The sequence below is a fragment of the Alligator mississippiensis genome, chromosome 1, assembly GCF_030867095.1.
Source record: "Alligator mississippiensis isolate rAllMis1 chromosome 1, rAllMis1, whole genome shotgun sequence".
NCBI classification, from domain to species: Eukaryota; Metazoa; Chordata; order Crocodylia; family Alligatoridae; genus Alligator; species Alligator mississippiensis.
In genome coordinates, this window is record NC_081824.1 from 436,981,948 (window position 1) to 437,008,378 (window position 26,431).

The 26,431-nt window shown below is 44.4% G+C and overlaps 1 protein-coding gene across 3 annotated transcripts in view; it reads left to right on the forward strand.

Moving 5' to 3' along the window:
* The window catches only part of LOC102568925 (protein NPAT), a 48,393-nt gene that overhangs the window by 8,571 nt on the left and 13,391 nt on the right, over nt 1-26,431 (forward strand). Inside the window, exons 4-10 of one of the 3 annotated variants that reach the window (XM_059720871.1) lie at nt 2,486-2,558; nt 2,971-3,011; nt 4,823-5,038; nt 5,461-5,545; nt 12,253-12,409; nt 26,020-26,111; nt 26,216-26,303. In XM_059720871.1, the coding sequence (XP_059576854.1) occupies nt 2,486-2,558; nt 2,971-3,011; nt 4,823-5,038; nt 5,461-5,545; nt 12,253-12,409; nt 26,020-26,111; nt 26,216-26,303 (752 nt within the window). The remainder of the gene's footprint in view (nt 1-2,485; nt 2,559-2,970; nt 3,012-4,822; nt 5,039-5,460; nt 5,546-12,252; nt 12,410-26,019; nt 26,112-26,215; nt 26,304-26,431) is intronic. The other 2 variants (XM_006262469.4, XM_059720877.1) reach the window with 2 other exon arrangements.

Here is a 26,431-nt window from a genome sequence, read left to right on the forward strand (position 1 = left end):
GTGAGCTCTAAGGAAGATGATCTCTCTTTCTGTGTTTATACTTTGCACAGTCCCAGTTTAGTTTAAAATCTTGAAAATCCCACCATGATTCAAATAATTAGCTATACTATTGATATATAAAGAATAACAAGGGAAGGAATTTCTGGTGTGTGAAATATAGCTTCCCCTTCTATGTTTCCTTGAGTTTAAAAAAAAAAAAATCCAAACTAATATTTTGTGTTAATAGCAAAGATAAAGGTGGGACTATGTTACTGTTTCATAAGCAGCCGAGGCCCTGTATTTGGTCTAGTTTTGTTTGCTGTTGATAGATGGTCCTTCTGGTGTTTTTGAGAAATCTGGAGTTTTTGAGAAATGTTAAGAGGTGTCATGCTTAGGTATGTCTGTAAATTTAGTTTTAGTTATGCTTAAGAAATATAATTGTAAAATATACTGTATTTATCCAAATCCAAGACGAGTTTGAATTTAAGACAACTCCCAATAATTAGATTCTAGATAATTTGTTGTAATTGTGTCTAGAACGTCTAGAATCTAATTTTTGCAGGGTCATCTTAAATTTTTCACTCCTGCTGCTGTGGCAGTAAAACAGCATCAAGGAGGCATGCTGTGGGGAAAACAGAGGTGAGGGTAAGTGGTGGGGAAAACAAGGGCTAGGACAAGGTTGAGTATGAGGATGCAGGAGCAGGTAGAGGGTTAGCCAGCTTTTGGCCATCAGGGGAGGCAGGAGAAGAGGAGCCAGGGCAGGGAAGAAGAAATCTGCACGGTGCAGAGCCAGGCTTCCAGCACTCTTGCTTTCTATAGCCTGTGGCAGAAGCAAATCTGGGACACATGCCTGCCTGCCACAACTGAAGAGTCCACCATTCCAGCTGCGGACTATGGGGACCCACTGTGCAGGGAAGCCTGGCTGGCTGGAGACCTCAAAGACAGCATACAGATTCCTTCTTCCTTGCCAGAAAGGGAGGGGAAGTTGAGGGGGTCAGACAGGGAGCAGAGCTGGAAGCAGGAATCTGTGTCTTGTCTCAGCTGGGCTGCCTGCACAACCATTTCTCCCAGCTCCCAGATGTGATACTTGAGTCTAAGACGAGGCTTTGTTTTTTCCTCATGATGAATGGGGAAAAATACCTTATCTGAATCGAATAACAACAGTATGTATTTGCGGAATGTTATAAAGGGAGGCGGTATCTGTATAAATCTGGGGAAGGTGACATGAGCTGAATGTTACTGAGCTTACCTGAGTTAATAAAGTGATTTTCTGGCTAGTGGGTATAAAAATGGTGCTATAATTCAGCCTGAAATAAAAAGGCAGCATCTATGAGTTTGATCCTGGGAGCTGTTGAAATGTTTGTGATGTCGACTGAGTGCCATTAATGGGAACTTCAGATACTTGGGATCTCCAGCAAGATTCCAAGATGTACAAGAATATAATTTTGCAATTTTTATTTTTACATTTTTGTAGTCTTAGCTGCTTGGAAATCTTTTTTTCCATTGTATTTTAAATTTATAGACTTCAAAAATATAAGTTGTTTTCATTGTTCCTTAAAATGAGCAATTTGAAGGCAGATTTTTTAATTATTCTGTTTATCCAAAACCAGGACAACCCTGAATTTAAGACAACCCCCTGATAATTAGATTATAGAAATGGACAATTTGTAAATTAGTTGCAGTTTTCCATGGCTAGAATGTGATTATTGGAGGGTTGTCTTAAATTCATCCCCCTCACTGCTGCAGCAGTGGCAGGAGGCAGATGGTAGGAGGACAGGCGGTGTGGGGGGTCAAGCAGCTTGACCCTTGTCCCCCACACAAACCTTACTCTTTCCACCTGTCCCCCTGCCACTACTTGCCCCTGTCCATCTCTCCCTTCCCCCCTGCAGCCTCTGCTCCCCTGCCTGCCCCACCTCCTGTGCAGCCTCTGCTCATCCCGCTGCCACTTAACCTTGCCCTATACCCCATGCTGGGGCCAAGCTGGAACAAGGGTAAGGGTCCAGGGGGCTACGGGGCAGGCAGAGACTAGGGAGGTAAGGGGGGGGGGGAGCTAAGGCTATAGGGAGGGAGACAGAGGCAGTGGGGAGCAGTGGCAGTGGGAGGGGCAGGCTGCAACTGCAGCTCTGGCCTGAACCCCAGATCAAGGCCAGTCATAGCAGCTGCCTGCTTTTGCCACCTCATACTCAATTAAAAGATGAGGGAGGGACTTTTTCGTCATGTTATATAAGGGGGATATCTCATCTTGGAGTTGATATGTTTGAATCTTGAAAAAACTGAATCTCATTTTCATAGGTGACTTAGAATTTAAGCATTTATGTAAGCTATTTTCTTTGAGTGAGATTATGCCCCTGGGTGCCTAAATCTCTTTTTCAAAATAGAAATGTTATCTGTTAGTTTAATATTTTAATTATGACATTGGCTTTCCAACTTTCTCTTAAGCTACCCATGTTAGCTCTCTAAAAATGTTTTGTTTTGCTTTTATTTATTTATTTATTTTTTTTACCAGAGACAACAATTGAAGTTCCAGCAATGATGTCATCTTTGTGGAAGAAATTAGACTATACTCTTTCTCAGATCAGGTAGCATAGTTTTACAATTAAGAATAGAGAACTAAGTCAGACTATCCTGACTAGCACTCCCTTTCCTTTACATTCAAACTTTTTAAATGGGTGGGCTCTAACAAAGTGCAATGAGGTTAGTTTTTGCATTTATTTTCTGAGTGAAATGATGAAAGAAGTCTGTATTAAACAATAAGCCGGTGGGTGAATGGGAATCTGAAAATTGTTCAAGTCCTAGCTATACTAGTTAGTTGGAAGGTGCTAATATTTTTTGAAGAACTTTTTCTGTGTTTATTATTTTAATAAGCCACGCAGCGTCTATAAGGCAGCACATGACTAGCAGTTGAAATGTACAGCAATAGATATTCTTATGCTTTGGGTGTTTCAACTATGGTATGTTCCTAAATTTTGACTGCTTTATTTTATTTTATAGGAGCATGCAGAATTCTGCAGGATTTTCTGCTCATCAAAGGAGTAGGTATCTATCTCAGTCTTAAAATCAATTAGTGTTAAGTTCAGATTGTGAGACTTGCCACTCAGTGAAAGGACACAGATCACGTAGCTTTAATAGTTTGTACACACTCTCAAAAATAGATTTTAGTATGTTCACTTTTCATTTTCTGCTCCATCAAGCAGTTAAATTAAGTGGTAGTTCAAAGGGGAACTGAAAACAGGTCAAGTGCAGTGCCCCTGTTGCTTGCTGGAAACAAAAATGCAGAATATAAAAAAAATCATATTGTTTAGAGTTCTTTCTTTTACTTGGAAGATCTGAAATTATTTGCTAAAAGGGAAAAGTTGCACAAAGATTGTACACGCAGAAGAAAATAAAATTATTGCCTTAAAAGTCTTTAGTCAATACCATGTCTGAGAAAAGACTGGCTAACACAGGATGGTGTTGCCTCTTGAATCTCTCAAGCCTAAATCAGACACAGTTGTGTTTAGTGAACTGGAACTCCCATCTGACTTAAGTTTGTTGTGTTTATTTTATATACAGTTTTTGTACTCACTTGATTTCCTGTATTTACTTGATTAAAATATTTTTCCTCCGTTTAACATGGCGGGGGGGGGCAGACCCTCATCTTAGAATTGAGTATCAGGCAGCAGGGGCAGTCAGATATTGCAGCTCCAGCTTGAACCCTGGGTCAGGGCCAGAGCCACAGCTCCTATCTGCCCCACCCCCTCTGCCTCTGCACCCCTTGCTGTGATTCTCCTGCAGCCTTGGGCCCCTGCTGCACCTACTCCCTCCCCACCCCCCGGTGCTGCTTCTCCCAACCCCTCCTCACCTGCCACAGCCCCACTTACCTTTGCTCCAGCGGCAGCAGGTTCCATCCTCGTTGGAGCCTGAACACGGAGCATGGCATCAACCTGGCCCTGTAGCAGCAGTGCCAGCTCTGTGCCGCTGCTTCGGGGCCTGGCCTGATACATTCATAGTGCTCCAGTGGATGGAGCCTGCAAGCACCATAGCAAAAGTAAGTGGGAAGTAGAGTGGGAGGTGGGGGGTAGAGACAAGAGGAAAGTGGGTAGGAATCTGAGGCTGTAGGGCACAGAAGCAATGAGGAGAGGGAGAAGGGGATGAAGAGGGTAGAGGCCCGAGGTAGAGGATAGGCACACAAAATGTATACCTCCCCCCACTGCTTTCTCCACCACCTGCCCCCTTACTGCCTTCTCAATGCCCCACCATTGCCTACCCCGTCACTGTTCCCCCCTCCCCCCCCAATTGCCTGTAGGGGGCGGGGTGGAATTTAAGAAGATCCTCCAATAATTAATTATATACATGGCAAATTATAATAAATGTATACATTTTCCATTAATATAATCTAATTATTGTGGGGTCATCTTAAATTTAGGGTCATCTTAGATGTGGATAAATACGGTAACTATTTTAATTTGGAGTTTTGTTTTTTTTTTAACAAAATAGGAACATTGATACAACTCCTAATGTAGATGCATTATGTTGAGAAGGTGTCTTAAGTTAGCGTAGTTCCCTTATATTAGCAAAAATGAGCTACACTGATATGAGCTAGTTATACTAATTTGTCTTCACAGTAGTGGACTATACTGTTTTGGCTTGTATAGACAGACACTATGAAAAGCTACCACATACCCTTAGCCCCAACTACTTGTTCCTCTGCTAAATTTATAAATTACTTCATGTGCTAAAACAGTCTTGTTTCAGTTGGGATTCCTTCTGTTATGTCTCAGGCCAGTGAAAACTGCTGCTAGAAAATCAGCATCATTGTAAGGTTGACTGTTGTATCTTTTAATTTTGTTTTTGATTTCCTTAGGCCGTACAAGAAGTGGAATTGTAGACATGAAGAGGCAGAAAATGCTTCAGCAAGGAGCTACTCCTGTTTTAGGATTATTGTCTGTAGTTCCTCAGTCAGGACATCATAATTCTTCAACCGTGGCAAATACCCATGTTATCCACAGACCAATAATAAATCAAAATGTAACACAGACAAGATTGTTTGCATCTCAGACACAAGAAAACAAAATCAGCAGTAAGTTATACTTGCTACTTTATTCATTCATTCAGTTTATACATATAGATGGAATTATTTAAAAATGCTTATTAATCCTCATATACAAACTATGGTTTCTTTTGAAAAATTATTCATGATTTTGTACATTCTTATAGATGTCAGAACTAATTCATGCATTAAAAGAAATGCGCAAAGGAGGAAGATTTTTTTTTTTCCAGTGGCCCTAGTACATGTGATGTTGGTAGTTCATACATGCATCAGTTTGTATCTTTTTCACATCTTATGATCTCAAAAGTTGTTTTTAAGGAGATAAATTATGTTTAAGCTGTACTCAAGAGGGGTGGGAATTGAATTCTAGACCCTGACAGGATGATGTCTCTACTACTCTAAGAAACTTGATTAGAAAAGGGGCTTGCATCTTCCATATTTTTCTTTTAAAGCAGGAGATTCCATACATATTCAAGTTCCTGGACCTCAAGAAAGAAAGCTTCACTCAAGCATACTGTCTCCAGCAAGACGCAAAAGGTAAGTACACTATTAGTACTAGTCTCTAGCATGCAGTCCCTTAGAATGTAATTGCCACACTAGTTCAAATCCAAGTTCAGTTAATCCAGCATCTCATTTTTGACAGTAGTCAGTACCAGATGCTTCAAAAGTAGGTATAAGGACCCCATGGTAAACAGAAAGAGAGATGACCTCAAGAGAGGTCTCCACTTAATTGTTAATAGCTATAAAGATTGGCTTAAGCCCTGAAATCCAAGGTTTAATATTCCTTCCAAAATTTGTTAGTGGTCAAGTGTGAGAACTCTAGATATCAATATCTGATCTGGTATTTAATCTTAGGGAGGTTCTTGGCTTCAACCTCCTGTGACAAGGGGTCCCATGGACTAATTAAACTTATTGTAAAAGTATCCTTTTATTGTTTTGTTTTTTAATTTCACATTGTATCATTGCCTCTTCCTTTGAATGATGTTGTGAAAACAGAATTTCATGGTCTGTCTTTAACCAGTTCATTAGAGGTGCACCAATACATCGATCCATATCATATTGGCACCTGGACCTCTTCAGCCTCCGCAAGAGAAGGCTGAGAGGTGATCTTGTAGCCTACAAATTCATTAGTGGGGCAGAAAGGAATCAGACATGCTCTGTTCACCAGGGGTAACAAGGAACAATGGTCACAGACTGACAGAGCAGATTTAGGCTAGACATCATGAAAAACTTCTTCATGGTGAGGGTGGCCAAAATTTGGAATGGGCTTCCAAGGGAGGTGGTGCTTTCCCCTACCTTGGGGAGTCTTTAAGAGAAGGCTGGATAGTTATCTGGTTGGGGTTATCTGACCCCAGCACTCTTTCCTACCCGGACAGAGGGTCGGACTTGATCCGTTAAGGTCCCTTCCTACCCTGGCATCTATGCAAATTGACGTTATTGGCAATTGGCTTTTTTTGACTGATACGGCTGATAATGTTGCTGATAAATGATGCAGGCATGTGTGCATCCACAGCATGCACATGGCCAGGAGTGCAGCCCAGCATCTTGGAGAGCAGTGTCTGGCTCGTAAGTCTGGGGCTTTTGCTAAGAATGGCAAAAAATGCATTAGCCAAGTGCAGTACAGAAAACTATTTTGCCCCTCCTGCTATGGCTGCTAGAATTTCAGGGTATTTTGCCACAACAAGAGCTGTGACAGGAGTCACATTGCACTCAAAGCTCTGAAGTCTATTGTTAGTCTCCAGGTTTTCCCATCTGCTTGCACAACAGGCCAAATCGGGAAATTACAAACACTAGGCATCTGTACTATTACTTCCTGACTCAACAAACTATTTATTTTAGCCTCTGATGGATATTTATATTGCCTTTGTGGTGGAGGGTCTGGCCCCTTAATGAAGACACAAGCCTGTATCTTGCCACATTCTAACTTATCCTTTGCCCAAGCCTTAGGAAATGCCTGCATCCACTCATCCTGATTACAGCAGGAGCCTTGATAGCTGCATACCAATGCACTGCAGAAATCAGCACACTCTTCCTCTACTGGCTGTTTCCACAGACACCCGTTAGCTAAATCCAGCAGTATTCCTCCCTGCTGCAAAGCAGTCATTCCTGAAATTCCATTTTCACTGTCTCCTCCTGGCTTATCCTTCTGTATTCCATATTTTTCTTGAAACTTCCTATTTGAGTCACAATAGGTTGGGTTACTGGTGAGTTCTCTAACTCTCCAGTATAGGACTGTAGCTGCAAATGACTGAGGTCCATTAAAACCCCACCTGGAACCCATCACTGTTGCAAAATACTGATTGAGGCTCCCATATCAATCAGCATTTGGGGGTTTTTCACATTCCTCTTGTCTCCCACTAAAACTTGAATGTTTGGGTGCCCCCAGTAGTCAAAGCAACCTCATCCTACCATCCCCCTGGGTGCCTGGGGAGTCTGGCATCTCTGTTGTGGGTCAAGAGGTGCTGAAGGCACTGATATGGGTCTGGCTCTGCTCCTTCCACTAACTCTTCTGTCTGAATAAGCTCTACCAATCACTTCATCATTGCATTAGTGGGAGTCCCATTCCACTTGTTTCTGTCTTCCCCTATAGACATCAGTTTCTTCCAGACCTCTGTCTGGAAGGAATCGTGACCTTCCTCATTCTGACCCTCTCTGCAGATTCCATATTCCATCCTACCTCTGGGTGCTCGACCTCTACTTGTACCTCCTTCTCTGAATCCCGTCTTGTGCTGAGGAGTGCCAAACTTCCAAAAAGGTCCATCTGTATAAGTTATTTTCAACTGGCTGTCCACCATTCAAGGCTGCCTTAATTGGTGACCAGTCCTCTGAATCACAGCAAGCTCTAGGTACAGCTTGACAATCAGAAACAGTCCATCCTGTTTGACCTAAACACTTTGCAACCCACTGAATTGCTGTATCCTTGTTCAATGGACCTAAATTCATAGCTGCTGCTTTCACCTGTTCTGGTGCTAATGGAGCAGTAATGGCAACAGTCTGTTCTACCCTGCGCTGCTGCTGATCCAGTACATTACCATCTACTCCCTGCAGCTGGAGTTTGTTCCATCTTTATAATCTGATGTGTCACTACTGGAGCCATAGGACACCGCTCTACCTTTTCCTTCATGTCATGCAACTCCTGGCTCAAAAGAACATAAGCATTCAAAGCTTTTGCATCTTCAGGTAGATCCCTGCCTTCACTTGGGTCTGGGGAATCTGGATCCAACCAAATGTTTTCACCCCAGTTACAAGGCTGCCTTAAACCAGCTGTGACAGCCACCACAACTCCCCTCTTTTTCTGCGACTGAGCCTGAAGGCTATAAATCACCTCTTGACAATGCTGGTGGTCTACCTCTGACCCATTCTGCTCTTTAGCATCCCTTATAACTGCTCGCATTCCTGCCTGCGCTTCAGCAAGATTTTCTTTACGCTGCTGAAGTTCACTTTCCAATCTTTTACATTCACTTTTTAATGCATCTTTCTCTTCTGCTATTGCCTTCTGTACAACAGCTGCCTGCAAAGCTTCTGCAGTCATTTGACAGTGATGATTTTTCAACTGCTTAACCTATTCTTCCAGATCTCTAACTTGGTCTCTCAATGCCTGTACCTTCTCTTGGGACTGAATAACAATTTCCCGAGCTCCCTCTGCAGCTATCCAGAGAGCTCACCTAACTGCTGCTTTTCTTTTGTTTTTTTTTTGGTCAGGGCTTACCATTAGTAACATACATCATGTATGCCTTACATGCATCTTTCAATCCATCCACTCTACGAAAAGCCCCAGGCTTCCATGGACCAAGCCCCTTCCTTTTCACCGACTGGAAAAAAAAGCTCTCCTGCACCTCCTTCTCATCTAGCCATATATTGGGTGTTGTCATTGTACAAAAGGTTAACTGTCCTTTGTAATTTCCCAATGAAGCTTTCTTTTTCAGAAACATGCTTTCTGTGTTTTCACTGTCCAGAGGACAAACAGCAACAATAGTTTCTAGTTTCTCAGTGCCTTAATCTGTAAAGGTTGTGACCCTTTCAACAGAAAAGATAAGAAACCTGTCTTGTCATGAGACTGAGTACCATTCATTTTTCCAACAGCTCTACCTTCATGAAAGGGTTAATTCTGGTTTTTGCTGAGTTCTCCACCAACTGCTCACACTACTGATCAGCAGATAGTGCTTAGGGATCATTAAAGCACACTTAACCCTTAAATGAAACATGAAATATGAACACGGACAACTCAGTGTCCTAAAATCAAATATTAGTACAAGTATTATCTTAGCAGTTTCTATATTCAGAGAGGGAAAAACACTTAGTACAATGATCTCACTCAATCCCAGATGTTACTTTGTCTCGCAGAAAAGATGGCCACTCAGTTCCTGAAGCAAAGAGTGCGTTGTTGGCTGGGATGATCCAGACAGGTGTTGAAAGCTGGATTCATGATGTAAATGATGATGACGACGATGACATACTTAACTTTTTTGCTTCCCCCTTTTATGCTTTTCTTTAACTTGACTCCTTTGACTCTTTGCTTTTGGATTGGTCTCTCTGCAGTCAGCATATTGTTTATATTTTATCCTGTCAGCATATTCCTTTGTTCAACATCCCCATTACGAGCACACCTCTTAATTTGGCCTTTTTCCAGTGTCTTACTTTAAATTGTCCATTGGTCTTTATCACCTTTCATTAACATATCCCATCATTTTATCCCTCTGATTCAGCTGGTTAGTGCCAAGTTCAGTTAATTTGAGCTAGTAACAAAACTATTACTATGTTGTGTTAGAAAAACTTCTCGCAGTGATAGAAAAAGGAAAGAAACATCATGCGAGCAAACTCAAGGCCATAAACTGTTTGCAAGAAACAAGGCCAGCTGATATTGCAAACACCAGCAAAATGAAACGTTAAGATAACAATGAGACTATATGGAACTTTAGGCTGAATGTAAAGACAACTTTAAACAACGCTATAATTCACCGCTCTATAAACAGCTGCAACTTTAAAGCATAAAATATAACAAGCTACCCTAACAGCTGCTGCGTACTTAGGGCTGGTGCTGGGGTCTTCCTGGCGGGAGGGGCCTGGGCTGGGGCACTGCTTGGGGCTGGTGGTGCTAAAAGTCGGGGCTGAGTTATAGCCACCCTCAAAATTTGCCATAGATCCCCTCCCACCCTTCCAGTGTTGCCACTGCCTGCCCTGAGCACAGGCCCGGCCCAGGACACCCCCCGTCCCCCGCCAGAAAGAACCCACCCCCAAGCATGTGGTGGCAGCCCGCCCATGCCCCGTGCACAGATCCAGGAGGCATGTGACCCCCAATGCTTCCCTGGGGGGCGTGTGCAGTGGCAGGAGCTACCCCCTTCACCCCAAACGAGCCACAGCTGTCGTGTCCTGCCCCGGCTGTGCAGCGCCTGCCCTAGCCCCATGCCCTCCCTCCCCATGGAAGCCTCAGTCTGTCCCCTGATGCCCCTTCCCTCCCTGTGTGCCAGATTTACTGGCGGGGCACTGCTCTCCAAGCTGCCAGGCTGCATATTGGCAATTGGATTGGGATCAGCCAATATGGCTGGTTAATAATTGGCCATCAGTATCGGCCTAAAAAATGTTTATCAGTGCACCCCTACAATTAATTGTTTTATACACTTTTATCATACTCCCTTTGATGTGTCTCCTTTATATGGTAAACAGTCTCAGTGTTTTCAGTATCTCTGCTTATGAGTTTTTCTGTACCCTTAAATTATTTTTGCATTCTTTGAATCACTCTCCAGTGCTTCAGTAGCCTTCTGAAATAAGGTGACCAGTACTACATGCAGTGTTCCCAGATGAGGCTGCACTGTTGATAGACATACAGGCATTATATTATTCAGCATCCAGTTTATTATGCAGTATAGCATCTTGGGGCTTTATTGACCACAGCTGCACATGGTGTTGAGGTCTCCAGCTGTCAGTAATGATACTTCTGTTTCTTGAATTGTATGGTTAAGTTAGAATCCTGGAAGGTACATGAACATTTTTCCCTTCAGCGTGCAGTGTTTTGAATTGATGGACATTGGATTTAATTAGAGGTGCACCGATACATTGATCCAATATTGAATCGACACCGATATAAAGAAAATTGGCTTTGTCAGAAATTGGCTGGATGTGGCCAATAATGTGGCCAATAAATGGCCTGTGCACGCATGCAGCCACAGTGCAGCACGTAGGCGGTGAGGAGCATGGTGCAGCAGCTTGGTGAACTGCATGCAGCTGGTAAGTCTGGTGTGGTGGAAGGGCAGTGGGGAGGGAATAGGGGTGTGGGGGCAGGGGGGCAAATCAAGGCACCCACAGTGAGGGAGGGAGTGGGGCTGGGGCAGGCGCTGCCCAGCTGGGCCAAGGTGTGGTGTGGGATGGAGCCGTGGCACGTCTGGGGGCGGCGTGGGGAGGGGGGACAGCTCTTACTGCTGTGCACACCCTGGGAGGGCATGTGGGGGGGGAATCTGCATGGGGCGGGCTGGGGTTGTGCTGGTCTTTTCCCAGTGTGGGGGCTTGACCAAGCTGCGCTCAGGATGGGTGGTGGTGGCACTGGGAAGGGGACTGTGCACCACTACCACCTGTCCTGAGCACAGTCCAGCCCAGCCCCTACCAGGAAGTGCCCGGTGCAGCCTCAGTCCACAGCGGTGGCCTGCCCCATGCAGATCTAGGGGGCACAAGCCCCCCACTGCCCCCATGCCCTCCTGGGGTGCGCGCAGCAGTGGGAACTGCCCCCCTTCCCACGCCCCCTAGATAAACCGCAGCTCTGTTCTGCGCCCCACCCCACACCAGCTGGGCAGCGCCTGCCTCAGCCCTAGCCCCACTCCCTTCCTAACCATGAATGCCTTGATCTGTGCCCCCATTCCTCCTGTCTCCCTGCTCCCCTTACACCACAACAGACTACCAGCTGTATGCAGCTTTCCAAGCTGTACTGGAAATTGAATCAGTATTGGCCGTTATGCCTCCTTAAAAATCGGCTGTTGGTATCAGCCCCAAAAATCTGTCAGTGCACCCCTAGATTTAATTGTTACATGTTTCCAATTCATTCAGCCTGCATATAATCTTGATAGTTTTTTGCCATAGTGCAAAACATATTGCCGAGTACACCCATATAACATGATTTAAACCATTTTTTTGTATTGTGAATATGTCAATTTTATTGCTTAACATTTTCTGATTGTGAGATGCATGTTTAACTTCTTGGAGACAGAATCTTTTCCCTTCCATGCTTGCAGTGAACCCACTTTTACAAAATACAGTATTATATTTCTAAAATGTTTTAGTGACTCTCAGAAAAGAAAAAGTGTTACATCACCTGCACCTCATTCACAAAGTAAAAATTGCCAAGAATCTGTTGAGATGATAGCGGAAGAAGAAAGCGAGCCACTCCAAGAACTCATAGATGGCAACTTCCCAGTAAGTATAAGTGATCATTTATGAGAGGTGTTTTCAAGAAACTGAGTAAAAAAAGTTATATGTTGCATGTTATAACTGTCATGGAACTGCTGTAGCAACTTCAGTCAACAAATTAGATGTGTGATTTGATGGTTAAAACAAAGGTTATTACAGTTTGAATTGGTTCTTGCTAAGGGCACAATCATCCAAGTATGACATGTATAGCTAGAGAATCATTAAATGATTGTTGACCCTGCTAAGAATAAATATAGCCTTTAAGCTGTCAGAACCCAATTGATCACTCCTTACCATCTTGTTAATCTATCAGTTAAGTTCTTTGTCTCGATATTTTTTTCTTGATGCTATGTTTAGCTTAGGAAGCAAAATGAAACTATTGATTCTGACATCAGATAGCTTTCTTTTCAACTAAGCAGGAGCAGAGCCCACCACTGTGATTACGATTACGTTAATAGCTTCTGCTCTACCAGTGCTTTTAGTCTTTCATAATTATCTGGCACTCTGACCTCAAAAACTAACATTTTCCAGCTTTCGTTTCAGCCCCAACCTTTTCTGTTTTGTTGTTCATGGTTGAACCGTTTTTGTTTAAGCTTTCAGAAAAAGGTGAACATTCTTGGGGTTTTGGGGTGTTGTTTTTTTTTACATATTAGAAGTTTTATGCAGAAGAGGGCTTTTTCCTGCACATTTCTGGAGTTACTAAGTTTCTACAATTTATTTGAACAGAGGCATCTCAAAACTGTGACATTCAGAAGGGCCAAAGTAAAGGGCTTGTATAGAAAACACGTCACTGTCCCTTATGACTACTGTTACCAGATTTGCCCATTACTTTGGGGTGTGCTCATCCATTAGGAATAATTTCTCCGGTCTTGGTAATTCTGTCAATGTGCTGCTTGTGTTACTATACAGAGCTGTATCTCCCCCCTCTGCAAGCCCTCACCCCCAATGGAGCTATCTTGCAGGACTCAATTTTAATGGGACTGGGTTCCTTCAGTCACCAAATCAGTCATACACACAAACACACACAAATTAACGTGACACGCCTGACCTGGCCAGGCTGATCAGCATGGACTGGCTGACACCCTCATATGCCAAGAATCAGTTCATAAGAGCAACAATAAAATGCACTCAGACACAAGCACACAGGTAAACAAAATCCCTCTGAATCCAGCTGGGTGTCCAGCTGACACCCTCATGGGCCAGCATTCAGTTCATAAGGGCACGTCTGAGTCAAACTGGGTCAATCAGCCTGTACAAGCTGATCCCCTTATGCGTTTGAAACTCAGCACGTCCCAATCTTTGGCCTCTTGATGAGCAGACCCCACAATATTTTTGGGCTTCACAGGGATCTTTAGCTCAGGTAAAAGAAGCGTTGCTGTAGAGCACGGGAGGAAAGAGAAGCGGAGAAGGAAAAATATACCCAGTTACTACCAGTCTGACTATAAAAGTTATTTATTGCTAAGCATATGAAATATATAATGGTACTAATAATAACACATGCAAAAGAAAAACAAACACAAACAATTACAGTACTACCCTGGTTTCACTAAGTATTTGGGGAAACTTAGCTCAAGCTTAACTGATACAGTTCAGGTTCAGAAGTTTATGCCTAGAGAGAAAAGAGAGAGAGAGCACTGGGATCTCACCAGTCCAAGGTACTCGGGCTACAAAGCTGACAGGCACAGTCCTTGAAGGGAGATGATCTGTTCTTCCAGCGTCCCAAGAACAACAGGGGATGGTGTCAGCACAGGAGTTTTCTTTTTCTTTCTTCTCTTTTGAAGCACCTCTCTCTTATTCTTGAAGCGCGCGCACTTTTTTTTTTTATACCCTCAGTTCAGCTACTTCAAAGCATCCTTAATTGTGTAAATCATTGTCTTTTCTATTGACAAGGGGTTATCTGGTTTGGAACATCTCAGGAAACTGATTGATAATCAGGAAACACTTAAGATTAGGGAGTAACCAAATACTTGGGAGCCAGCTTGAAATTCCTATGGATGGCAGATATACTGATGGGATATCTCATGGTTTCTTCAGAAACAATAGATAGCTTGCAGCATCAGGATTTTGGATTTTTACTTGTTGTGCACAAGCCTCAGCTTAGCATGACTTTTCCAGATCTTACTATAGTCTTTTAACAGACTTAAAGCAATTATTGGGGTGTTCATAACCTTTTGTGGAGAGGACTCCCACCAGTCTTCTTGGGAAAAGTATGACAACACCTGTGATTAGGGCTCCAATGGGCTGGACACTGTGATGAACCCTTAACCATTGTTCAAATGTTGCCCATACCCCCCCCCCCCGACTCGGTCTCTTGCCTCAGCATTCCCTAACCCGGCAACTGAGTTTTAGTCAATCAAGTTTAAATAGGCCTCCCATAGTGGGACCAGGGAATGTACAGCCTGAGATGCCTATTAAACTTAGAGGTGTGTGTGTGTCTGGGAGGGGAAAAGTTCTTAGTAAATCCAGATTAGAACTGGTCTGATAAATACTGAGCTGGGTGTGTGGACATGGGTTGATTAACATTTGGAGCACAGATTCCCCATCATGCAGTGTTCCCCTGCTTCTCTGGTCCCAGAATTCACTGCAGTCTCTGCTTCAGGCTTTCTGTTCTCCATCCCTCATGTAAATGAATGGTCATCTGGTTCCATCTCGGACGCAAATGAGACTTAGGGCAGTTGTTTCACTTTTGTCACCCTTATCTGGAGGGTCTTAGGTGCGTCTCCCACTGCATCTTAATCAGTTTCGTTTATGTAGAGGAGGGGAGGGAGGGGGGGGTGAGTCCTTGTGAGTCAGACAGACTGCATCCTATGCCAGGGTTGCCTAAGAACACAGAGCTGAGGCGTAACACTACACCGCCAATATTCTTGCACATGCCTATGTACTGAAAATAGATAGAAATGCTTTACAAAATATATGGTATGTGTGCAATGTGCAACTTCTAAAGAAACTTAGTGAAAGCAAAGCCAAGTTTCCCAGAGTATTCAGGGGTGGGCAATTATTTTGGCTAAAGGACAGTTTACTGAGTTTTGGCAAGCTGTTGAGGGCCGTATGGGTAGCCCTGCCCCTTGACAAGTGCCCCTCCCTTGGTCACTGTCTTGGGACCAGAAGTCCCACTCCCTAGCCCCTGACCTTTGCCTCCAGAAGTCCCTCCCATGCCCTTGGAAGTACTCCTGTCAGCAGGGGGATTTGCCATTTCAAACCAGAAAAATACCAAATTATATTCTAAAAATCAAACATCTACTACAACATTCATTAATTTGATTTCAAAAATATTTTTGTCTTGATTTACATGTGTTTGTGTAGTGTTCATAGAGATGATTGTATAATAACTTAAATGATTGTATAATAACTTAAATGAAGTCTTACTCTTGTATATTGTAATGGGATGTGGGTGGGAGGGTATGGGTTTGTGGGGTATGTGAGGTGTGGGGGAGGGTGCTGGTGTGTGTATGGGGTTGGTGGGGTGTGGGTCTGTATGTGGGGTGGGGGAGCATGTGGTTGTGTATATGTGGGGTGTGGGTGGGTATGGGGTTTGTGGGGGGGAGGGTTGTGGCATGTATGGAGGGGGAGGGTGGCTGGGTTGTGCATGGGGGTGTGTGGGTACATATATATGGTGGGATGTGCACGTGGGACTTGCCTTACGAACATACACATGCTCATACTCTCTCCCTGTCCCTCACTGCCCACAGCTCCTGCCAGCCTGGGCTCTATGCTCATAGGCCCAGGGCACTGATGCAGACCCTGTGCTCCTGCTTGCTGCCGCCCCCCCCCCCCCCTTGCCACTTCTGCCCTTCTGCTGCTTCCCTACCTTCCCACCCACTGCCGTCGCTTCTCTGTTATCTTGTCCCCCCCGGGCTGCTCCAGAACCACATCACAGCTGCACAGCTGAGACCGCAGGATGCAGCAGGAGTTGGCCCGGCCAGCACTGCATGGAGCCAGCCAAGAATTGTGGGGGCTGGGCCAGCTCCTGCTAAGTCCTGTGGTCCAGTAATGCAGCTGGGAAACAATGTGGTGCCAGATCAGCTGACGGGTAGATGGGGAGAAGCAGTGGCGGCAGGCAGTGTCGTGGAAACACACACAGAGTACTTTTGGGTCAGGTCAGCAGAAGCTTTTATTCAAAAGAAACTACAGCTGTAGGGGGAGTTCCAAAGTGACATGGATTTCCCAAGCACTTGGAAGGGGTCCCCCCCCCCCAAGAGAAAAATCAGGAGGCTTATATACTTTTTAACAGTTGCTTACAACTCACGTGATCATATAGTGAAATTAGCATGAAAAGCGGCTATAATATTACTTCATTATTTCTTTGCTGTAATCAGGATGGGAATTATGAGGGAGGTGAGGTTAGTTCACAAACCTCCTTCTTCCACCTGGAAATCTACTTTGTACATACTTTTTTTTTCTCTACTTTCAAGGCCGCGGTGAGCGAAGCATTTGCAGAAGAGTTACAAAGAACAAACACTTGCCCTTATCTGTTCTACTGTACAGAGCCAGCAATTCTACACAAAGTGGTTATGTCATCTTATAACTAAAATAATCAAAGTTTAAGGCGCATATTTTTTCTGATTCCACAGCCCCCCCCTTTGAGACTATTTAGTCTCACTTTAGCCTTAAATTTTCATTCTCATGAGCCCCTCTATTTCATCATGCAGCCTTTCATGTTTTCTTTCAGTCTGCTCACACTTTTGTAACACCATTATTCTAGACTCTGCTGTGGGTTTTCTTGCCTTGCTAAAGCTTCCCCTGCTGGCTTTGACGCAGCAGAGGATCAGTTGCATTAAGACATAGAACATTATCAGAACTATCAAGACAAACAATATTCCATACAGGATTTTCTTGCCAAGGGCCCCGAAATCTGGGAGCCAGGAGGTTAGCCAAGACCACATTTCTTCTAGACCCCACTCAGTATTTTCTGAGGCCACTTGATGTAGGACCCTTAACTGATTTCGGATTTTGCGAATGTCAGTTTCGATTCGCATGTCCTGATTGACATAGACACAACAGGTGGAGTTTGTTAAGGCACATATTCCTCCCTGGGATACCAATAGGTAATCTAGGGCTATGCGGTGTTGTATAGTTACTTGTGAGATCTGGGAGATCTCTTTTTGCAGAGCCTGAATTGCATCCGCAGTGGCATTTCCCATAGCTTCCATTGTGGCTGAAATGTTAATTATGGCTAGTTCCAATTCTCTTACTCCAAGCCACGGTATGAAGGTTCTCACAAATCGATGGAACCCTGTGTTTCTGGTAGCTAAGGGGTTAACTGCCCTTTTCATGTGATGGTTGAAATTTTTTACTTGTTCCAGATATATTGCACTATGCATTTCGAAACCAGGGATAACACGTCCAAGAGTGCATGTCCCCACCCAATTCCAGGGCAAGATTTTATGAGCCCTGTTTCCGCAGAGCCAGTAAAGGCCTGGGGCAGAAAGGGTACTCAAATCTCGACAGTTGTTGTGCCCTATCCGGCACTTTCGATTGATATGCATCGTATAGGACGGTCCACGTTCAGCTGCTATCCTGCTGGACCGAGATATATTACAAGAAGTAAAATTGGAGTGAATGTAAAATTCCGATCTGTTTGCAATGAGAGCAACATGAGGTTCCTTAGAAAAGTTGTAGACCATGAATCCTGTACAATTGAGAGAGGGTACGTTACCCAACAGGATTCCACTGGTGCTACTAGGGCTATAATCTAGAGTAGTTAGGCAATGAGGGTAGTGTCCTACAGGTGTGGCTTTATTATAAGCTCCGGTGTTGTTGGATCTGTAACAGAAAGGCGCCTCTACTCTTGGGGATATTATCCAGTTAGCAGGGGCGGCCCTCCATTCTTTAGGAGCGGACCGATGGGCAGCTAATGAGTAGTGTCTAACGAAGCCGCCGTTTATTGTTCCCCATTGCTGGAGGGATACTGGTATTCCGATCATTGGGATTCCTTGGTGTAGGTGTGCTGGGCTGTGAAAGCATATCCAGCAGTCACTTTTATTTCCAGCTTGAGCCACCGCATGGGAGATCTGCAAATATAAATTTTTCTCCCACCCCCCTTGGGTGATATTGAGATACCCAAGTGTGATATATAAGGATATCAGTGCCATTTTTAGATACAGGAGGGACAAAGAATCTTAACAACAAACATAACCAGCACCAGTAAGAAAAAGAACACTACCAGCCAAACCCAGGATGGCAGCCAAAGTCTTTCTTCGTCCTCTGGGCTCAAGTTACCTAAAGGACTGATAATGTCGGCTCTTGGTCTTGATCGAGGTGGTGATCTTCCGAATGGGAGCGTTCACTTTCTTCGAGGCCGAAGATGATATCTTCGTTCTTCAACTGATGAATCCAGCTGGCTGAGGTGTTGGGTGCAGGGGAGAGGTTACTAGCACTTGCACCCTGATGCTCCTCACTTGCCTGAGTGAGGTCCTGAGGGTCTTTGTCCTTGGCCTCAGGGAAAGATCCCAACCTTGGTTGGAATACAGCTGCTTCGGGGTCCAATGGAGGTGATACCTTCTTGCAGTGCGAGGCGTGAGTCCACGTTTGGTGACCTTGGCAACGAACAGCAGAATTAGTGGTCAGAAGTACCTGGAAAGGTCCTTTCCATCTGGGTTGAAGTGCGTTTTTCCGTTGATAGACCTTTACGTAGATCCAATCCCCTGGTTCGAGGTTGTGACAGGGAACATCCGGTGGTTGAGGTAAGGCTTCTTGGACCTGTGAATGAACAGACCTGGCATACTTCATTAATGCCTTGCAATAATTTAGTACAGTTTCATCAGTTAATTGTAGGTCTGTTTGGTGAGGGGCAACAGGTGGTGTAGCTGGCATCCTCATGGGTCGTGCCATGAGTATTTCATAAGGGGTTAGGCCATGTTTTCTGTTAACAGTGTTTCTAATGTGCATAAGAGCAATGGGCAGTGCATCAAGCCATTTGAGGCCTGTTTCAGCACAAATCTTCAAAATGCGCGTTTTTAAAATAGAGTTTTTACGTTCCACAGCACCACTTGACTGTGGATGATAACTACAGTGTAGGTGTTGCTGTATGTTGAGTGCTTGGCAGATGTTTTTTACTATCTGTCCTGTGAAATGGGTGCCACGGTCACTATCTATTGTGAGGGGCAATCCAAATCTAGGGATGAATTCTTTGAGCAATTTCTTTGCTACAGTGATGGAATCAGCACGTACGCATGGGTAGGCTTCCACCCATCCAGAGAACACATCAATAATAACAAGAATGTATTCATAAGGACAGCACTTAGGTAGCTGCACAAAATCAATTTGCAGATTTACAAACGGTCCCCATGGAGGGGGATGGGCTGCGGGTGTCGTTTTTACCCGTTGCCCAATGTTGTGAGCTAAGCAGATGGGACAGGAGCTACAGTACTGTTGTGCCATGGAAGGAAAATTTGGGGCAAACCAATTTCTTTGTACTGTAACAGTCATTCCTCCTTTGCTCGTATGGGCCACAGAGTGGGTTAAACGAGCAAGATGTGGCAAAAGCTCTCTAGGCGCCACCAGGCGGCCGTCCGGGGAGCGCCAGAGAGAGTCGGGGTGCAGTGAACATCCTGCACGCAGCCAGTCATTTATTTTCTTTTTTGGGGCCTGATTTTGAAGAAGGGCCAGACTTGAAAGGCTAGCCAAAGGAGACTGGTCTGCTGGAAAACAAACAAAAACAGAGTTAGGAGCCTGTGGGCCAGAAAGGGCCGCATTTCTGGCAGAACGGTCTGCCAGATCATTTCATCGTGTGACATCATCAAAGGGTTTCTCATGAGCTTTACATTTAACAATAGCAATAGCAAGAGGCAATTGAACAGCTTCTAAGAGCGCTTTTACATAACAACCATGACTGATTTGGGTCCCTGATGAAGTGAGGAACCCTCTTTGTTTCCAGATTTGTCCAAAATCATGAACAACACCAAAAGCATACTTAGAGTCAGTATAAATGGTTGTGGTTTGATTTTTTGCAAGAATGCAAGCACGTGTTAAAGCAATGAGTTCAGCAACTTGAGCAGAACGAGCTTGGGGTAAAGAATAGGCTTCCAAAACACCATACTGAGTGCATACGGCATATCCCGCAACTAATTTGCCTGCATCATTTCTAAGACAGGAACCATCAACAAACAAAACAAGGTCAGAGTTCGGGATAGGAATGTCCTTGAGGTCAGTTCGAGGGGTTAACAATTGAGTTGTGATAGACAGGCAATCATGAGGCTCACCATCAGAGGCAATAGGCAGAAGTGACGCAGGATTCAGAATTGAACAGCGATTTAAGGTTACATTTGCAGCTGACAGTAGAAGTTTCTCATATTTAGTAAGACGGGAATTGGAAATGTGCTGAGTTTTGCCCTTGAGCAGAAGGGCCATCACAGCATGTGGAACTGCAATGGTTAAAGAGTGTCCCAAAACTAGAGAATCTGCCTTTTCAACCAACAAGGCAGCAGCTGCAACTGAACGGAGGCAAGGAGGAAGTCCCGCAGCTACGGGATCAAGGGCAGAGCTGTAATATGCAATTGGGCGATGCTTTTCACCGTGCAGCTGAGTGAGTACTCCTAAAGCGATTCCTTCCCGTTCATGACAAAACAAGGTAAAGGGTTTCTTATAATTAGGAAGTCCAAGAGCAGGAGCAAGAGTGAGGGCTTGCTTAAGGGCCACAAATGCTTGTTCGGCTTCAGGAGTCCAAGGGAGGGGTTCTGGGGTGGTATCATGAGTGAATGCTTGCAAGGGTTTTGTGAAAGCAGCATAACCCAGGATCCACTGTCTACAATAACCCGTTGCACCTAAGAATCCCCTCATCTGTTTTTTAGTCATAGGTTTGGGAATGTTGAAGATAGCTTTAACTCTATTAGGGGAAAGGTGTCGTTCTCCTGCTGAGATATCATGCCTTAAATAATGTACCTTAGACTTGCAGAGCTGCAATTTAGATTTTCAGGCCTTGTGGCCTTTCTGAGCTAAAGCTGTGAGGAGTGTCAAAGTATCTTGCTCACAGGCCTCTAAAGTGGGTGAGGCTAACAATAGATCATCAACGTACTGAACAAGGGTGGACCCCCCTTTGAACGTGATAGGATACAAATCTTTTTTTAGGATCTGGGAAAACAGGGTTGGGGACTCTGTATATCCCTGAGGGAGTCTTGTCCAGGTATATTGAAATCCCTGATAAGTAAATGCAAACAGATACTGGCTATCCTTATGAACGGGGATAGAGAAAAAAGCAGAACAAAGATCCACTACTGTGAAATATGTAGCATCTGAAGGGATACAGGAAAGAATAGTGGCAGGGTTAGGGACCACGGGGAAAGCGGGTAACACAGCGGCATTTACAGCTCGAAGATCTTGCACAAAGCGATACGTATCTTTACCAGGTTTTTTGACAGGTAGGATAGGTGTGTTGCAAGGGGAGCGTATTGGGACAATAATCCCTTGCTCAAGGAGTGAGGAAACGACAGGCTTGATCCCTTCCTCAGCTTCCTTTGAGATGGGGTACTGTGGGACACGAGGAAGTGGCTTGGCAGGGTTCAGGATGATACGCACTGGTTCAGCACTCAGCATGTGCCCCACTTCATTCGCATGTGTGGACCACAGCTGTGGAGGTACTCGTGCCAACAGTTCCTCTTGCAAGAAGGAAGTGTCGGGATCAGAGTACTCCTGGGTTAGCAAAGCCACAAGCTCGGTTTCCCTATGTTCTGGTACCTCAAGGTAAACACCATCTGGGCTACAATAAATCACGCATCCCAGTTTACACAGCAAATCTTTACCAAGAAGGTTGACAGGTGCACAGGGGCTAAGAAGAAAGGCATGATTTTCAGATAAAGGGCCAATAGAGATGGAGACAGGTTCAGAGACGGGATGTGGGATAGGTTGTCCGCCTATACCGACAGCATTTACAGTTTCAGGAGAATAAGGTAGAAAAGGAAACTCAGCAGCCTTTAGCGTGGAGCGGGACGCTCCGGTGTCGACAAGACAGGAGACAGGTTTACCAGAAATAAGGCATTCAACAAACGGACCAGATTGGTCAGTAGCAAGCAAAGGAGCAATGATGTCACTGTCCCTCAGGCTGTCCTATTCAACACTGGGAAAATTGACAGGAAGTGGAGGTGGGGGCTGGGGTCTGGGTCCTTGGCCGGGGCGGTTGGGGCATTCTGATTTCCAGTGTCCTTCTTGCTTGCAATAATGACATTGGTTCCCATAGCCTGGGTTTTGTGGGCTCAAGGATCTATCTCTTCCCCTGAATCTACCCGGGCCTCCCCTTCCCTGTCCTCGTCCCCTTCCTCTACCTGGACCCTGCAACTGAGAAATCTGTAAGGCCATTAACTTAAACTCGGCACTGTCTTTAGACCGTTCCAATTTGTTATGAAAATGGTTAGCCGCAGCAAGGACTTTGGTCAAATCTTTAGTTTCCCAACCAATAATTACTGTTTGAATTTTCTCAGCAATTTTAGGGTTAAGTCCCTGGACGAATGTTGTCACTATTGCTTGTTTAGCATTTCTGACTGGGTTATCTATTCCTGAGTATCGTTCAAATGCCTGTTTGAGGCGTTCTAAATAGTCACTGGGGTGTTCATTTTTGTTTTGTTTACAGGTATTTATTTTGGTCCAGTCTGCCTTTTTTGGGCAAATTGTGAGAACTGCCTAAACCAAAGCATTTCTCTTGTCAATAAAGTCTTGGCCAATCCCTGGGTTTTGATCTGGCCAAGTTCAGGCAGCGTACAGACGTAGCATAGTTTCCTTGGGCAAAATGGATCGCATGAGCTGATTAATGTCAGCCCATGTTGGATTATAACAATTTATAACAGTCTGCAATTCTTCCTGAAATTTTTCTGGGTCTTCCCTGATTTTTGGGAACTTTTGAGTTAAATTGTAGAGATCACCTGGAGTCCAGGGTGCATGCACAGTTACTATATTTTGTCCATCGGTGCCAATGCCTGGCATTTGTCTTAGGGGGTAAACTTGTGCAGTTCGGGATCTCAGATTGATGGGAGATCTTTCCATGCCTATTCCCATTTTTTTAAATACACCTGTGGTGGGTTGTGACTCAGGAGTAAATTGCCACACTGGTGATGATTAAGTGGCAGATATGGTGGATGAGTCCGGACTATTAAGCTCCGTGGATAGATTTACTGAAGGAGCTTCAGCTAATGGGTCACTAGCCTGGGCTGCAGCCTGATGTTGAACCGGTTGTTGCTGATGTGGGAGTCCCAGGAGAGCAGGGTTCAAACAAAGGTCAAGGATATCCTCTGCTGGCTCCAGTGGTGGGGGTGCCCCGGGCAATGCTGGATACATCGGAGCGGTGGCCAGCGTGTAATTTGGGGGAGCAGCCAATTTCTCCCGAACAGCTTTTAACTGCTGTTTTAATTTTTCTTGAGAGTCTTTTAGGCTCCTAGTTTGAGATTCTGTCCGCCTTTTGGACATTTCATCATACCAATAAAAGAACGCGTCCCACTGGTTTTGTGGTGTTTTGGATCCACGGGACTCTAACGCCCCTCTCAAGTGCACTATTTTATCCTGATCAAATGTTCCTTCCTGTGGAAAATGTTTCACAGGATCATCCCTAGTATACCAGTTCCACTTATCCAGGTACTTGCAAGTCTCGGGAGAATAGTGTGTGTACATAAAGTACGCCGGAGTCCCCTTAGGGGGGACAGGAACCTGTTTAGACTGACTTGTTCCCATTTTCAGTCACACAAGGAGACATAGGAGAGGCTTATTTAGGATGTCCGGGCCGCTCAGTGCCTTGCCCCGCAGTTTTTCACTGCCCAGACAAAAGGCTTCTGACCCGACACCGGCTCATAAAATGGAAATGGGGAGGGAAACACTAGAGGGATCCTTTCACTCCTGCTTTCGGCAGAAGCTACTGGGACAAGGGGTTTGGAAAAGACAAAATCACTCAGACACCCTGTCCACTGGGTCACGAGGTTTCAGTTGGGCCCCCTTGCTTTCAAAACTGCCCTGTCAGGCAGAATTGGGGCGGCTGAGCCCAACCGTAGTCTCAGTCCTGGTCAGTGGCTCATATTTCTAAACACACACACACATGCACATTTATTCAGTCAGACAGACCTCCTACCCCACACCGCCTTATTTAATTAACTACAAGCCCGATGTGCTGTTGGATGAAGGTGCCTCAAACAGTTTCTCCCTAAAACGTACGTTACTAGACACAAAATGGGATCCTTTACCAGACAGAAAATTTTAGCCGGCAGTAAGGTTCAGACTGACCTGTTTTAACAAGGTTCAGATCCAGTTACCACGGCCAAGTTGGGAGCCTACAGGCAGTCCTCCTCCGAAACCCCAATAGAGATTTTGAATTAGGTCTCTTACCTCTCAAGTTTGGCGCCTCAGGGTTCGGGGGGGGGGGGGGGGGGTAGCCTGCGGTCCTCCTTCCTTAGCCTGTGTTCTGGATCCGAGTCACAGCACCAGGAATTGTCGTGGAAACACACACAGTACTTTTGGGTCAGGTCAGCAGAAGCTTTTATTCAAAAGAAACTACAGCTGTAGGGGGAGTTCCAAAGTGACATGGATTTCCCAAGCACTTGGAAGGGGTCCCCCCCCAAGAGGAAAATCAGGAGGCTTATATACTTTTTAACAGTCACTTACAACTCACGTGATCATATAGTGAAATTAGCATGAAAAGCGGCTATAATATTACTTCATTATTTCTTTGCTGTAATCAGGATGGGAATTATGAGGGAGGTGAGGTTAGTTCACAAACCTCCTTCTTGCACCTGGAAATCTACTTTGTACATACTTTTTTTTTCTCTACCTTCAAGGCCGCGGTGAGCGAAGCATTTGCAGAAGAGTTACAAAGAACAAACACTTGCCCTTATCTGTTCTACTGTACCGAGCCAGCAATTCTACACAAAGCAGTTATGTCATCTTATAACTAAAATAATCAAAGTTTAAGGCATATATTTTTTCTGATTCCACAGCCGGAAAGCTGGGAAATGGCTGCGGCAGGAGCAAGGGGGTCGGGGGTGGGCAGGCATGAACACGGGGCTTGAGTTAGAGGCCAAAAATCGGGAATTGTTTTGAGTGTGTGTGCACCATCTTATCTATTCCTTTTCCCCCATACTCTGCAGTAGTTTCTAAGTTCTTGGGGCAGCTATTGATGGCATTTGTCATTTTTTTTTGATAGTAGGTGCTAGCTCAAGAGGAAATATGTCTAGCCATTGTTTAAGAAACATTATCAACACTGACTCAAATCACTAGCCTGCTTTAACTCTTCCTTTCGTGGGCAGGATGAAACAATGTACCAGATTTTCCTGACTTTTGCCAGTTGACGTTTAGGCCTGAATATGGTGTAGAAAGTGCATTTTAAAGATGGGGATCTAGATTTCTCAGTGGAGATATTAGGTTCCCAGTTTGAATAGCCAGTGTGCGTGTCTACCAGGAAGAGTAACTGGAAGTTATCTACATAGACAACTTCCAGTTGTCTCTGTAATCTTGTTATCTCATGGAAAGGGGAGTTGCGGGTAGTGGAGAATTGGCTGCTACAGTTCTTTTCAAGGTTACAACGAAGGTAGTTATTATAAAGAGTCTAATTTATTTTATGAAGAGTTTTCTCTGTGCATAACAGTTAGTGTACTCAGCCCATTTTTTATGTAAATCTGGTTACTTTACTTTAAAATTTTGTTTTCCAGCAACTGGTTATTGAAAATGCCAGAGAAAAAATCCTGAGCAACAAATCACTTCAGGAGAAGCTTGCAGAAAATATTAACAAGTTCTTGGGCAGGTAAAAAAAAAAAAAACAAAAAACAAAAAATGTATGCATGAAATCCTGACCTGTGCCCAATTTATTTCCAAGTCCTGTATAAACTGTTGTTAATTGTGTTCCAGTGATGGCAGTGTTACTCAGGCTCCCAAACAAACCGACAGTGGACTTGCAGAACAAGAGTCTGCAATTGATGAAATCCTTGGACTTCAGGTACCCATGCACTTTTTAGGCATGAAAAAAAGTTATATATGAGAGAGCTTTTTAAAGGCCATATTTAGTTACAAATCTACAGGTTTTAATGGTTGCACTCACTAATGCAAATACAATTTTCTTTACAA